Consider the following 16013-nt stretch of genomic DNA (forward strand, 5'->3'; position numbering starts at 1 on the left):
CCAATACTGAAAGAGTGGAGTTTCTGCCCTAAGTGGGAGTACAACTGCTCTACCAGCAGCTGAAGAACATCGAGCATCTTATGTCCAGCCCAGTGTCTACTGGCATTTTGCTTCATGACTTTAGGACCGTGTCTGGCATTCACAAGCTGCTGACTGGGTGCAGCCGACCCCCACACAGCCCGAAGACTTAAGATCCCTGTGGAGCGCACGGTGCCCACGACACCCAAAAGCCGCCGGCGTGCCCGTGGCCCGCTTTCAGAGGGGAGCTCAACACAGAGAGCAGGGGCTGCGCGGGATGAACTTCCCGTCCCATGCCTGAGGGTCACTCGGGGGCGCATTCCCTGCTGCCGTGGCAGGAGCAGCTGTGCCCGCTACAGGCCTCCCCGCGCCCCTCCAGAGCCGGGCCGGAGCCTGGCCAGCGCAGGGTTTGCAAACATGGGAGGAGCCGAGTGTGGGCGGGGCGGAGGCTACCGACGGCTGTGCCGGGAAGCGGTTTCGCGTTGCCGGGTGTGGGATGATTCCCGGCGGCGGCAGCATGACCCGGGGACTCCTTCTGCTGCTCCTTGTAAGTGCCTGCCCGAGCGGGTGAGCGGCACGGGCGGCGGGGAACCGGGCGGGGCGGGCGGCGGGGACAGACCGGCTGTGCAGCTGCAGCCGGGCCTGGCCGCGGGGTTGCCGCCGGGAGCGCTGCCTGGAGTGCTGCCGGGGTCCTGACCGCCACCGGCCTTGACAGTCGTTTGTGTCGAGGTTTCAGCCGGTTCCTCCTCTTCCTGTAAGAGACTCACCTTCATGTTCAGGCAGTTATGATTTCACTGTCACTTCTTGGAGCGTCCGGGCAAGGGAAGTAGGCATGGAAGGAGGCGGGAAGAGGAAGGGAAAGGGGATGAATGCAGGCGGGTGTCAGGGAGCCCGGTCGTGTGCCACAGCAGCGAGACTCTGCCGGAGGTGCTGGCGGAGCGGGCATCCAGGAACAGGCAGCACTGGCTGGGTAACTACCCCGGCAAAGTTCCACATGAGTGGAAGCCGACCTGCACTGCACCTCAGGGGACCTGTAGCCAAGTGATCTGGTAAAGCAACAGAAAAGCAAATACCTGTGGCAGGGAAGTTTGAACCATACCGACAGTGACTCAGAAAAACCTAGAGAAACAGTCCCAAGCCCAGTGGCGTGAAACACAGCATTTACTGGAAGTGATGGGGCAGGGCTTTCCTTGCTTGCTTTAGTCATCCCGTATGGATGCAGAGTATGAGTGTCTGCAGCTTCAGAGCATATCTGTCACCAGTAAACTTTTGCAAATGATCACTTTAGAAGGGCTACCGTCAACGAGGAAGGTAAGGAGTGTGTCAGTCTCTGCAGCACAGGGACTTGCGCTGGTACAGGTGCATCAGGCCAAAAGGGCTGTAGTGACGGCAAGCTCCAGGCAGGAGATCCAGGCAGGGGCAGATGCGCTGGCTCTGCCGAGCTGCCCCGAGGCAGCCCTGCTCCAAGAGCCCCGAGATGGGATATCTGAGAGCTCAAGGCCTGATAGCAGGATCAGGCAGGTCACAATAATCCCTGCTGCATAGCAGAGCCGTGACCTGCCTGGAAGTGTGGATGCAATGTATGTGGCTTCCCCAGCCCTGATTCTCACCTGTTTCAGAGATAAATCACTGGAGTTCACATTCAAAATCTCTTCACAGTGTGGTTATGTTGTTAACAGCGCAGTTTGCTTTGGAGTTTGGCAGGTTAAAATCAGGTGTTAAGATAAAAACTACTCAAATTCTGATCTGATTTACTATATAATAGGCAGTAAACTACTTAAGGTGTTTCAGAGGATTATATCCCTGTCTCTGCACAAAACACTAGAACATAGTTAAATACAAAGAAGGATTTTAATTTGCTGAGAAGTGTGTACTATCCGTTTCGGTACAGGGGCAGCATACAACTTGCAGAAATGTCAGTCTAGCTACAGAAAGATACTTTGTAGTATCTTGGAACTATCCAGATTAAAAATTCAGATGAAAAAATATTTTATATTGTCACACGGCTCTCAGAGAATAAGTATCATTCCTATTCTTATTTTCTACTTGTTCCCAAATGTCAGCACCCCTTAGAAAGACTGTAGCACTCCTGACATGCTTTCTATTTAAAACAAAAAATTGTGGTTGTTTTCTCTTTTTCTCATTAGCATGATGTTCCAGTACTTCTCAATCAGTAAACTTGAGTAGCTTTTGACATTGTAGTTTGATTAAACCAGAACATTAGTTTGTTGGATGAGAGCTCAGTTTTGCAATGAAGTAGCAGCAGTTGCAGGGACAGTCATGCAAAATAGCAATGGTCGACGTAGTTAGAAGACATCCAACCTTGCCCTGTAAAGCTGCAGAGCCACATAGTGCTCAGAGACAGATTCTCAAAGGAACAGGCCATCTTGAGGGAGTGAAGTATTATTTGTTTCATAATTGTCCAATATGCCTACAGAACAGCAGTTTTCTGGCAATTTAGAAGACATACCTTTGAAATCAGGACTCCTACATTACTGCGCTGACCCTTCTTTCTCATTTCCCAGACAATTAATACATGCATTTAAAGGTATACATATAAATAGCCATGAAGTCATGGGGTGACCCAAGATTCAAGTGAAAAGTATAAGGGCCTCAGTTCTGGAAATGTTTGTTTGCTCATGTTTCCATAATCAACTGCCTTCAAGGCAACTCACTGAACAAAGAGAAAGTATTAACATGAAGACTCTATTGTGCTACGAGAGAAAAGGGGAAAGAGCTGCCAAATTTCTATGCTGTCCAGCTCTTGTTCATCCTTAGTCACATCACCAAAGCAAGGTGAGAGCTGTTAATACTGCTCCAGCTCTCCCAAATTGCATACTATTGAACGGGTATTTACTAGTGCAGTACTCCTAAAAAAACCTAACAACCAAACCCCAAAACAATCAAACAATCAAAATGACCAACCATACAAGCCCCTCCTCCCAATATGCTGCTGTAAGTTGCAGGTGGGTCAGACAAGATCTGAAATAGCAGTGGATTGAATTTGAACAGCAACTGTTTTAAGACACTGGACAGTAACTGAGGCTTTTTGCTCTCACAGGCACATGCATCTCTCTTGAAACTTAAGCAGCGCAGGATGCTTCTAGTCGTGGGGAAATACCATAAAAGATTTTGGAACAAAACCTACTTATTTCTATTGGTTATTTTGGTGCTACCACCTTCTGCCTTGGAAGCAGAAGTTACCAGAGTAGAAGAACTAAGACAGAGAATCCTCTTAGCAGGCAGTGTGAAATTACTTACACTTTGAAAAAGCCTTTGAAAAAGTGTTAACCTGACAGGGCTAGTGCAATGGAGACTAGTTACATAGAAAGCTGTATTAAAATGGGGCTAAGGCTAGCAACTATTGGTCAAAAGTACCAGAAGAAAGTCCAACTTCAAAAATTAGTTCGTTTTTCTCAGCTTCCACTACACAAAAAAAGAAAGAAAAAGCCCCTCTCCCCCAGCTTTTTTTAATACTCAGAAAGCCCCTGATGAGCTCATGCATATTGCCCCATGTAACAAATGTGGAGCGAAAAACTGGGCCAACACCCTCTGAAGGCATTGGCCTTCTCATCCGTAGGCATCTATGCATTAGAGATGGGAGAAGTCACTTGCGAAAAATAAACTGTGTTATAAAGACAACAGGAGAAGGCAGAGACAATCCCCCCCCCCCCCCCCCCCGGGTTAAAAGTTGTAAAGCTTTCACAAGTCTTGTATGCAAATGACATGCTCACACACCAGAGCTGAGATTACAAACCCATAATGAGATTTTTCAGTTGAAGGAAGTTGACCCTTTATGAAGAATACTCTGACACAGGAAGAATTGAAGGCCTGCGAATCCCAAAATCACACAAGTATTTGAAGAAACTAAAGTTCCTGTCACTCTGCCCTGAGAACACAGATGAAAACAGATTTTACTAGTCTCCTTAGGGGCCTGTTGGTGAAAGAATTTTGGAGGACTCTGTAGGAGTGAAGGAGAGGTCTCTTAACACCCAAAAGGAGAGAAAGAAGAAAATTTGGGCACATCATAATTTTTATGGGTTCTGCTAAGCTTATATATATCCCTGATTGGTTTATTTTATTCCCATTTACTGCTTAGTTCAATCTAAATTTTCAGTTTAATTATGACAACTATATTTTAGGTTAAGATGAGAAAGGTAGAAGAGGGCCTTTGTGAGTCATTTTAGTCTGAAAACAGCTGCTGTTTGAATGTGCATGTTGTGAAAAAGCACCTATCACCCCGCCTGTGTAAAAGCCCCTGAAGTGCTTCCTTTCCACTATTGGCAGAGGAAGGGAAGCTGCTGCTCAGTGGCAAAAAGGAAAGCCATTGAGATGCATGCAGAAAGCTAAATGACTGTTGACTTCTTTTTTCCTGTAAGACACACCAAAATTTTTATATAGTAACTGAATTGCTTTTAGCCAATATAGGTGTTTGGTGCTGCTGAAAAGTCCAGTTCTGAGAAGTGATCCCTACTTCTTGTAAGCATACCAGGAAGTCCATCTCCGTGAGCAGCAGCAAAGATGTTCCATCAAAAAGCATTGCATTTCTGTCCCCCTGCACTGTATCAGTGTAGTTCATTTAAACAAAGGTGTAAGCAGGTGGTGGAGAGGTATGTTTGCGTCAGGAAGGCTATGTTTGTGCACTTACTGTGATTGCAGGCAGTCAGTAAACGCATCCCCCCACAATCAGCTAAGTTTTACTGATATTAGTAATTTAGAAAGATGTTTCCTTCTTTCACTGTATCCCATTTTCTGCATGACTCTGGATGTTTGCTTGCTTTGTGCATGCTCTGTGCTTTGCCAGTGTCCTTCAGTTTCTCTTTTGTGCCCAGGTGCTGTCTGTGGGTATGTTTGTGATAATCTTTAATCTCCCTTTTCTTTTTGCTGTTGCCCAGGGTTGTTCTCCCCTGACCCTCCTGCAAAAGGCTTGACTTCTCTGTTCCAAAAAGCAGAGAATTGGGTGCTGAAGGCAGGATGTGGGGTGTCCTGTGGGTGAAGAGCATTGCCAGGTGTGGCTTTGTAGGCAGGTGAGGCATTTTAGTAATTATCTTTTAATCAAATTTCTACCTCAGTTTTTAGTGAGGTAAAAGTCCAAGTCAAAAGGAAACAAATCACACTAATTTGACACACCCATTTAACAGTTTCTATTAAGGCCTTACATTAACTTTGACCCTTTAGCATCATTTCACTGGGATTCTAAGAAGAGCAACCTCAAAGCAGGAAGAGAGTCAGAGCACTGAATGGGGAAAGTGACAGGCTGAGCATACATACCCACAGTTTCTCAAGTGCTATACTGCTTTATAGCAGCTTCTCCTCCAGGTGCAAAGAAAAGTCTTCCTCATTTTAGCCTAGTAATTAATATTCAGTACATTTTAAAACAGGTGGCTGCTAGGGGAAAAAAAAATGCTTTTCACCTTCTCATTTCCGAATAGATCAGGGAATCAAAAGAAGTGGCTACATGTAGAAGTCAGCAGACAGTGTTTATACTGATAACTTCACTTAATTAGCCACAGATAACACTTCCTTCACTTGAGAGCCCAGTTTGAAGTCCAGACCCATTTTCAGTAAGTTAGTATTTAAGACAATTAAAGAGTTTTCTTCCTCTAACTAAAGTTATGGTTGGCATCCAAGCAGTTTCACGCAAAATCATGAAGATTAAGTTCATCAGCCATTAAACATCACCAGATTCAAAGAGAAATCTTTGAATATGTACGTCTCATTTTTAGCAGTAACAGAGATGGTCAAATTTGTATTAAGCTGCAATTCAAAAGTGTTCAAAGATAACCAACCATTCAGATTTAACCTCTTTCAAATAACCAAGACAAGATTAAAAATAAATTAGTCCAGTCAAAGTTTTGCTGATTAAAAATGTGAGTGAATCAGTGGGATTTCTAGTCCATGCAGTGCACCTTTGGTATAAGGATTTGGAATCTTTTTATTGCACCTCACTTCCCACTAATCTCCTTTGCAAAAAATGTACCCTGCCACCCCTCTCCTTCACAGCTTGTCCTGTTTTGCCATTTTGCCAAGGACAGTAGCATGGCTCTGTTTCTTCCCAGGCATCATTCCCGCCCCCTCTTCAGTATCCCTCCCAGTGTGTATATGAATCTTGTAAAATATGAAACGCTTTTTCGTTCAATTAAAGAGGAGCAAGAACAGTGAATGTAGAGTTCCTCTTAGATGTTAAGACTTCAAACTCTTCAAGTCAAGGACTGCTTTGAATTATAATTAATCATATGATCATCTGTTATAGCAACACCCATGTATGGGCTTGTTCTTAAGCATTAATGTTGAGTCAGTACCTGTAGTGGGAGTGTTCATAGCATTAAATCTGTGTCCTTATTGTCCATTATCTCTTCTGGAGTAATGAATACCTTTAATAAAGGGGCGAATATCATCAATATATTTAGCAATAGAGTAATGGTACTGATGTAACTGTGCCAGCAGTAAAACACACCTATGGTCCTTGACAGCATTTTTTATGTAACTTGTTGTTCTTGTCTCCCAGGTGGTGGCCTTAATTATTGAAACACAGTGCAAAAATGAGACTGGAGCTATAATGCGTATAACATACAATAAATTAATTACAAAGAGGATCATTGCTAAGAGGGAAAGTAATTGTAACTGGGATGAATACAGTCTAGATGTTCAGTGTTGCAAGAAATGTGAACGTGGTGAGTATCATTATAACACTGTTGAAAAGTCATTAAGAGTGGAAAAATAACATGCACAATTGCTTTCTGCTGGGATAGCTAAGCAGCATGCTGTGGTTTTCTGGAGGTAATGCTCCATTCTAGATGCATCTTTACTAGAGGGCATGAGACACTTCAAAAGTATTTCTTGAGCTGTGTGAACCAGTAACTTTTTACTACAGATGGTAGTTCTCACAAGGTATGCTTGTCACAAAAGAGCGAAGAATTACATACACATCTTTGAAAGAGGTTAAAAAATTGCAAGCACAGGCTTTTGCCTACAAGACCCCATATATTCATGGGTTTTCCAATTTCAAATATACAGTTTTGTTTGGTGTGTCCTAAATTGGAGAGAAAAGGGGGATAATCAGATCTTGTGTATGCTACATTCCTGAAGAGCATAAACATACGCATAAAGAATATAGATTCTGTCCATATTTGTAAATCAGAAAGTATTAGGGATTAGAAAGAAAGGCTGACATAGGTCTTAAAGCTAATGGCTTCTGTTCAAAGATTTTGCAAATCCTAATTCTTGGTTTTCTCTCTACAGGTTTTGTTAAAAGTATCAGCTGCCCGACAGATACTAGCAAACACTGTGTTCCGTGTGAAAATGGAAAGGAGTACATAGATCATGTCAATGATCTGGCCAAGTGTTTGAGATGCGATCTATGTGACAGCGAATTTGGTATGTCTGTAGAAATAGCTACTGTAGCAATGCTCTTCCTTGATACAGCATTTGATGAAAAATTTCCACAGTCACTGGATAGTGCATAGCAAGCATGTGTTTGAGTGTTTTAGTGATAGTACATGCAGAAATTCATGTTTAAATCCTAAGTTTATTCTCCAGTTCCCTTTCATCAAGCACAAAGTAGCAAAAAGAACAAGCTATGTTGGTCCATTTTTTCTCCTTACATGTGCCTTTGCTCACTCCAAGCAGACCCTATACAAACTGGTTAGAATTATGGAAGAAAAGTTCTCACTCTTCTTTTTCCTTTATTTAAAAGAAGAGGGGTGTTGTAAAAGCAGGGGTGGAAGATTTCCCAATGGTTTCCTCCATAGTCATTTATGTAATTAGTAATATTATTTCAAATTGCTGGAGCTAATACAGTGATGACTTTTTTATAAGTTCAAGACTTATAAATGTGTGGGATATAGGTTCAAATTAGGAGACAATGAGGCATGCCCTACTGGGTTAGACCAGTGGTCCATCTACCCCAGTATTCTGAGTTCAGCAGATGCTATTTTCAGAAAATATAAAGAAACCTGTATACTTTCTGTGGTCTATTCCCCGCTAAGTCTACTAGCATCCACAGCTGTGGGAAAGAACGTTAGAAGGTCCATCCCTACCTAGTCATTTTAGAATCTGTCTCTGAACCATTTATGCATCAACCTGTTAGGGGGCACCAGGTTCCAGAAATTCATGACCTGTTTCATAAATATCCACCATACCTTTTTTTTTTTTCCCTTTTTTTTTTCAATTGATTAGCCTGATCTCCTACCAGTTTTACCAACTGTCCTGTAGTTCTGCTGTACTTGGATTTAGGGAATGCTGGTTCTGCATTCCTCATATTGAAAATCAAGTTTTGTGAATGGATAGGTAGCTCTTTTCATTAGCTACTGTAATAAGCGTTTCCAGATAGGCAATGGAGTACAGCAGAGCAGTCTGATATTTCAAACAGAGCCACAAAGGAAACTATTTGTTAAACTGAAGGGGGAAAAAAAAAGTGTGACTAATTGGATTTCTAGTCATATAATACCACGGACAACAATGTAGTAGAAGTCAGTAGAAAACACCAGGCAGGAGGAAAAATGACACTGAAGTTCCATGAGAACCATTCTTAGGATTGTTCATGTTTGAGATTTCCATGAGTGGCTTCAGCACTGGTTTTACAGTAGAGGTTCATAAAATTTGAAAGATAACCTGGTATCCTGTTACAGCAGGGCAGTGATTATGACAATTCAAAACTTCACTTCTATTCCTATATGACTATGAAATCAGCTTTCCTACTACAGTAATATTTAATGCAGAAATAATGTTTCATAGATGGAGGTAGCTACACTGACAGTAGGAGAAAATAAATACATTTCTTTTGATACTGAAGTAGGGAATATGTTAGCTAAAGAGAATGGAATTCCTCACACACCTTGAAGGTCCTCAAGAAGAGATAAAACTTGTTGTCTGCCAGGGAGAATAAAGAACCTGTCTCTGACATCAAGCAGGGAGATGGTCTGTGTGATCGGAGTTTCATTCTGGCTTTACGTTTACAAATAGGAAAAAGCAGCTGACAACATTAGGCAGTGCAAGATGAGTCCTCTTCTAGGAAGTACTTTACCCTGTGATCAGTTTTTTTTGGGCTCTTGGCCAGCAGAGGTCTCTTTGTCATCTTTGTACTTCCAGCTATGCTGTTATTGCAATTAAGCCTCACCTGTGCTAGCAGTGATAAGGACATCCGAGCATGACAAGAACTTGTGAGCAGAGGCCTGCTTTTTCAAACTAACAAACTTTAAGAAATATATTTTAGGTTTGGAGGTTGCAAAGAACTGTACCCAGGCACAGAACACAAAATGCACCTGTGCAAAGAACCATTTTTGCAGTTCTATACCATGTAGGCATTGCGATCCGTGTACCATGTAAGTTTATGCCTTCATCATTTCATATAAAATTGCTACTATTCTATGTTGTCACACTTTTTCCTAGCCAGTTGAAAGACAGAGGATAAATCAACATATAAGCTGAGGGAAAACATTAGTTTCCCTCCGCACTTAGCTTGTTGAGTTGGCTTAGCTCACTTGCATCCATGCAAGCTTTCCAAAGGCACGCAGAAGAACTTGTGTACATCCACCAAGTCTGTATATACTTCTTAAAAAATATAACAAAGTTTCTCAGCTTTTCTGTTGTCTTTGTGTGATCTACCGTTGTTACATCTAGAAAATAATTTCCACACCTTTTTCCACTCCCATACCTTTCCATACCATTTTCATATCTATTAAATTCCAAACTCAAAAAAATCTTCACATATGAAATATTTAACTGATAACAAGTGTTAGAAGATTTTGGTTTGCTCTCTTGAATGTTGATGAACAGAGATACAAACACCTTGATAATTCTTGTTCATGTCTGTTGCAGATGTGAAAGTGGTGTAATTGAAAAACAATGTACTTCAACTTCAGACACTGTGTGCGGAATGAAAGGTACCATTTTAAAACTTAGCATAGTCTAGCATCTGCTCTATTTTGAGAGTTGTATTTTGAATTGTACTGTTTTACACAATGGCTCCTAATGATTCCTGAAAGCTAAGAGCATCATATCTACTGGACCCTATGAACCTATGGACCTGTGAAGCATGATTGCTCTTTGACCTTGATCACCGTACAGATGTAGGAGCAATTACTCTTTTTCAGGGGTGACTCGTGATAGGTAACACTTTAACAAAGAGGTAGCTTCTGCCATTAGGAGACAACAGAAAGGCTTTTATAATCTGATGCAATCTTGTTTAAAGTTTAGAGAATGTTGCTGTACTGGATTTCTTGACTTAACTCTCAGGTAATGTTTCCAATGTTCCAACAGAAACAGGAATGCCATGGTGGGCCATAGTTTTGGCAATTCTGTTACTACTTCTAGCACTTGGAGGGATCGGTCTTGTGTGTAAGTGATTTCCTAGTCCTTATACCTATCATACTCTGAATAAGATATTCAGCTGCTTACTCAGATGTAGTTTTATATTCTTGGCATCCAGAGGAGAGATATACTCTGTCCTGGATTTTAAAAATGCTTGTTTCTTTCAGTCTGCGTAAAACAGAAGTGGTTTAATACAAGACAAAGGCCCCATGAATTCCCCGAACCATCCATTTCTGATGTAAGTATTGTTGCTTAGATCACAAAAAACAGCTTCATGCAAGAAACTCTGTTCCATTTAAATTACAGTGGGATTCCACAAACAGGCACATTCCTCTCTCTCATGACATTTTTGAAGCGAATTTTACCATGAGGACTCTTGTGGAGAAGTAAGAGAGACCCTGGATTATTTCTGCAGGATTTGTTAACATATTCCCTATGTTACATGACCAAGGTCAAAACTTATAAATCATCAGGCCACCAGTGCCCCAGGTTACCTGTTCCAGTGCATACTTCTAGGCAATAGGGATTGTGAGGTGATTCCTCAGCCTCACCCAGGTCAGAAGAGGTCTATCTCATTCCCTCACTCCTCAAACAGGGGAATCGTGGAGAAAACTAAAAGAAAATTGCAGAAATCAGGTGTCATGAAATGTGTATATCCTCTCATAAAAGATCCATATTTTACAAAGCTTGTTTCTACTCATTGCTCTACTGCTTCTCTTTTCAGGAGATTGCACCTCTCAGACAAGGTAAGAGACAAGTAATTTCCCAAAATTCAGTAAAAGAAGACAAGTAGAGACATGCAAATACTACACTGAGAAAAAGGGTATTTTTATGTAGACTTTGCAGCTGACTGGAGCTGTCATTCTAGTGCAACAGTGAACACTTTGTAAAGAAATGCCAGTTCATATTGTGCTTATTCAAGCATTTAGCTGGTATCATGAAAGTTTTGCCTCAGGAGAAATTTCTGTTGTAGAGGAAGCAATTGCAATTACTATTTGACAACAGCTGAAGTTCTGTTCTGCACTGGATACAGACACTAGGAGGCAGAATTTCTAGAATCATGGATAATTATAATGGAGTAATTCCACACGCAGATCACAGAAACACAAACCTACCTTATGTTCAAGGGCAAATCCACACTAGCCACACACAGTAGGAAAAGAGCATAAGCTCCAAGGCTGTATCACAACAAAAGACCTGTCCTGTTCCAGGACCTTTCCCAACACTTTTGATGAAAACAAGTACATGAAGGATGACCAGACTTTAATGATAGAGAAGGACAGAATAGCTTACAGAGGAAACTGAGATTCTGTTTCAAGTGGTAGGAAGCAACGAGTTATGTAGTATTTGGTAGGAACATGTAAAAGCTATATATTGTAAAAAAATCACAACTAAAATAGTCTGGGTCATGAATACCTGAAACTGCATTTGTTTGCAATGCAAAAATTATCAACTCTGAGTGCAGATGATAAAAAACAGTGAGATACAAGTTACCAGAGCATTAATGTTCTTTTATGTTTTTAGATGTTGATTTGAGCAGCTATGTTACTGATATTGTGGAAGAGATGACATATAAAGAAGCACTGAAATTTGTTCGTTATCACAAAGTACCACAAACTAAAATAGATGAGATTATTCATGATAATCGTGGTACATCTGAATGGAAGATCCATCTTTTTCAAGCCTGGCTTCAAAGACATGGAATGAATGGAGCCTATGAAACCCTAATAAGAAGCCTGAGAGACCTTAAGATGCGTGCTGCAGCTGATAAAATTGAGAGAAAACTACAGGCAGCTGTTTCCAACTCTGAGTAAAGGGGGATAGTTGTACAATGATGACACTCAGCAAAGCAATACAAGGAGCACTCAGGAAGGTAGAGACTTGTGGCGTTTCATGATGCAGACTCAAGCTGATGCAGAGACTCAAATACCCGTTTATTACCACCAAGCCCTTTTTATCCCCTTGTTCTGTACTTTCCCAACCTGCACATACATACAATGTTCAATCTCATTGGCCCTTGTAAAACTCTCCAGGTAAATAGTCCAATCACAGTGTTGCAGACCCTCTCACAACCCCCACATCCTCTGGCCTTACATGCCCCAACTCATCGCCCCAGGGCTTGTTGAAGCACCAAGGCCTCAGAGCTCATTCCCAAACTGTACTTCATGCAAATCTTATCGCCTTCACTCCCCACATCCAGCTATAGGAAGAAGAAATGATAATATGGTATGCTCCTGTTGTTACCTAAGTGGTGCAATGTTTTGCTTACATGAAACTTAATGGGATGTTGCATTTTTCAAAGTGAAATCTCTGGTGTTAAGATTCTATGAAAAATACCATGAAGAATACTTGAACAACAACAACCAATTATCTAATACATACCTGATGAATTTTGAATAGTGTTGAATTACAAAGGTGTTGGTGGGTAATTAAATTCTAGGCTACTGTAAATGAAATTTCTCCCTTGTGTAAAACCACCTCTGTGTGTGTATACAGAGCTTTGTTTATGTGTGTGTATTTATATGTATACATGTGTGCAAGTTTTCCATGTAAAAACTTGCAATGCTAAGTGAAAGTTATGTCCCTCATGCTCTGCAATTATTGCAAGCCTTTTCTAATGCTAAAAGCCTGCAAAGAAGCAGGAGCTGAAGCAGCACAGCAGCAGCATGGTGTTTGGAAGGCAACTTGGAAGGCAACCTGCAGGAGCTATGAGGTCTCCATAAGCAAATGTGCAACACTAGCTCTTCTAAGGCAGGAATTGATACAATGAAAACATCTTTGTCATTAAATAAAAAATTCACATAGTGTGTCGCTTCCATGTTTCCTTCTTATGCACTCTACAGATGTCATGTTTAGGTTTTCTTTTACTCGGGTTAGTAAATCACAGAGAGACCGCTCTCCAGCAAAAACTCACTTCACCTTTCTTCCATCACAGAGGGCTCTGCTCCCACGTGCAAAGACCTAGCAGCGCTGGCTGCTTTGCAGCGAGGCCTTTCCCAATCACACACTCATTTATGCAGTCTTACAAAGCCTTTCAATAGCAGAGGAGACCTCAGTAGGAAGGTTGGATTTCTCCAGCTCATGCAGAGAGCAGGGGTTCTTTCTTCTTTAGCTCCAGTATCAGTTCCATAGAGTGAGAGACTCTCCAGCTGAGTCAAGACTCAGACAAAACATGACGGGGCTTCCTGGGCTTGCTCCCATGTGCCAGCCAGGGTGTGCTCCTGCTGGGTAGAGTTCAAGTGCTGGCACCAGCTCCAGGGGTGTGGAAAGGGGAGGGCAGGTCTGGCAGCAGGGTGCTGGGCGCTGGCAGTCAACCCTGGGCAATGCAGGGCACCCACGCCATAAGGCATAGCTCCAAGAGGTCATGTTTCTAGGAGTGAGGTGCCTCAGAGAGCAGTGTGTGTGCCTTAACACCAGCTGGAAATCTGTGTATGGCATTAAGTGGGAGCCTGGAAGGAAAGGCAGGCCTTGGGTTAGCTTCAAAATCTTTAAGCCTTTCATAGACTTGACCAGTCAGAGGTCTGAAGGGCACAGGGCATGCTCTGTTGCCAAGCTCAGACCCAGTTTAAGTTGTACACCTCTTCCCCAGGTCTCAAGCACCACACAGATACTAAGCATTCAGAAAAACCTTCCATCCCACTTTGGAGCCTCTTGCCTCTAACCTTTCTAAGTGTCTAATCAACCAGCTTGCCACTAGCATACTGCCAAAATCCTCACACTATGCTGCTTTACAAAGGAAAACCTTCAGGCTGCTATAGCTGGATGCTTTAATAGCCATGCACCAGACCTGCGCACCTTTGAACAGACTAAGGCATAGCACTGCACAAATTACTTGTGTCTGTTCTATCTATGTACAGATCTGACATACTGCAACAGTGTACTGCTCATTGCCATGTTCTGGCCAGCCTCTACATATGTAAGAGAATAAAATCTGTCTTTCAGAAAAGTAGCTGTGTAGGCTCTGCCATCTTTCCTAGCTTGCAGTTCAGTAGAAGTACAGCCAAGACAGGAAGCAAGGAAAGCTCCATGCTCTCACATGCCCTGATAGACAGGCCTGTATCCCGTCCCACCCAGGAAGGCATAAATGTAGCATAAAGGTATGTTATGTTGGCTGGTGCTTGACTTGACCTTTGGCTTTTCATAGCTTGTGGCTTCATCTCTCAGAGTGAGGCATCTGGCCACCAGGAATTAAGGTTATCCACCTCTCAGGGCTTCAGTGGGTCAGTTTGTAGGCACCAAAGGCACACTGAGGCACCAAACCTCATAAATTTGTGGCAGTGAAATAATGACGAAACATTCTTCTTTCATCATACTGGAATTGCCCAACCTCAGTATAATGAGGAGGGTTGAAAAAGAAAGTCCTTGAGTCATATTCTACTTCTGCAAGAGCTGCAAGGCTGAACCCAGACTGCCATTAACTCTAGTGGTTAGCATACATCACAATTTTTTTCTCAACTGGAACACTGTGTATCAAATAACAGGACTGATTCTATTGTGCAGTTGGTTTTCCAAAGGAGTGGGTGGATGTCTACACTGAAGTCAACAGTGCAGCACAGAGCCATCTGATCAAATTTAAAGTACCTGGACCTGGGATCAAAAGTGACCTTGTTCTGCCAACCCATGGAAATACACCCAGCTTTTCCACTGCCTCCTGTTTCTGCCCCCATTTTCAAACCAGGGTTCATGGGGGGGAACAAAAAAAACCCCAACCAACACACAAAGAAAAATCCAAAAAAAAAAAAAGCCCAACACAAGACTCTGCTGATTTACAGTAACCCAGCATCAGAAAAGCAAGTGAAAACAGAAACAGAAACTTGCCCAAGGAATGACTTGGCACGTTTTTAAGAGCAGATTACGAACGGGAAGCTCTTTCCTTGGGAAGCCAAAGATTTGCAAGAACACTTGCATTTGTTATTTAAATAACAAACCCAGAGCAATTGTTATTTAAAAACAACAATAGAAGAACAGGAACACAGGAACAAAAGGCTAGGAGGATGATCTTACTTCAAACCTGAGAATCGAAAGTGACCACAGGAGCCGGGGTGTGTGCAGAAATTCCACAAGCCGTTTCGCTGCTCACCCACACTGCAAACTGCAGAGTAACTTCTGCTGCCCCTCAAGTTGACAAAACCCTTGCAAGGAGACAGAAACAGGGTCATTATTGCAGTGCGGCACCAGGAGAAAGCAAAAGCAGCTCAAGACAACTCTGTGATAGAAGATTGCTGCAACCTGAAATAACTGATTTAAAGTCATCCTGCAGGCTGCCAGTTCTTGAAAACACATGGCTGAGGAAAGAAGTGCTGAGTACAAAGAGTTTGAAATGTTTCCGTACATGACAAGCATACTAAAGTGTGAGATAGCTGTGGGCATATTTCCTATATGGAGGCGAGGAAAGGAAAACAATACAAACTAATTTGTGAGAAGAATAAACCTTCATTGGGACAAGCCTCAGAGTTAGTTTTTCTGAGGGAAGATACAACCTCAAAACTCACATTCATTACTGTTTGTCGATACTTTGATTTTGGACTTGAAAGGGAAACTCACATTCATGCTATCCCACTGCTAGCAAGAGGGAAAGTGCCTACTATCTTTACCGAGTCTCTAGTACAGTCACTAGCTGTGGTTGAGAATTACGAGGGATGTGGGAACAATCACAAACGTAATGTACAGTCAGTGTTTTCTGG

General features: G+C 42.3%; 1 protein-coding gene across 1 annotated transcript; it reads left to right on the forward strand.

The window, feature by feature from the left end:
- The first annotated feature begins 435 nt into the window (after positions 1-435).
- Positions 436-12231, forward strand: FAS (Fas cell surface death receptor). The gene is made up of 9 exons (XM_061358616.1): positions 436-585; positions 6527-6692; positions 7261-7395; positions 9233-9341; positions 9838-9902; positions 10279-10356; positions 10497-10567; positions 11054-11075; positions 11854-12231. Exons 1-9 carry the CDS (start codon positions 436-438, stop codon positions 12141-12143), a joined length of 1086 nt encoding a protein of 361 aa, XP_061214600.1. The 3' UTR covers positions 12144-12231.
- The last annotated feature ends 3782 nt before the right edge of the window (positions 12232-16013 follow it).

The sequence above is a fragment of the Neopsephotus bourkii genome, unplaced genomic scaffold (genome assembly GCF_033783945.1).
Source record: "Neopsephotus bourkii isolate Nb327-2 ecotype Australia unplaced genomic scaffold, CSIRO-AGI_Nbou_v1 NB_951, whole genome shotgun sequence".
Classification (NCBI taxonomy): Eukaryota; Metazoa; Chordata; class Aves; order Psittaciformes; family Psittacidae; genus Neopsephotus; species Neopsephotus bourkii.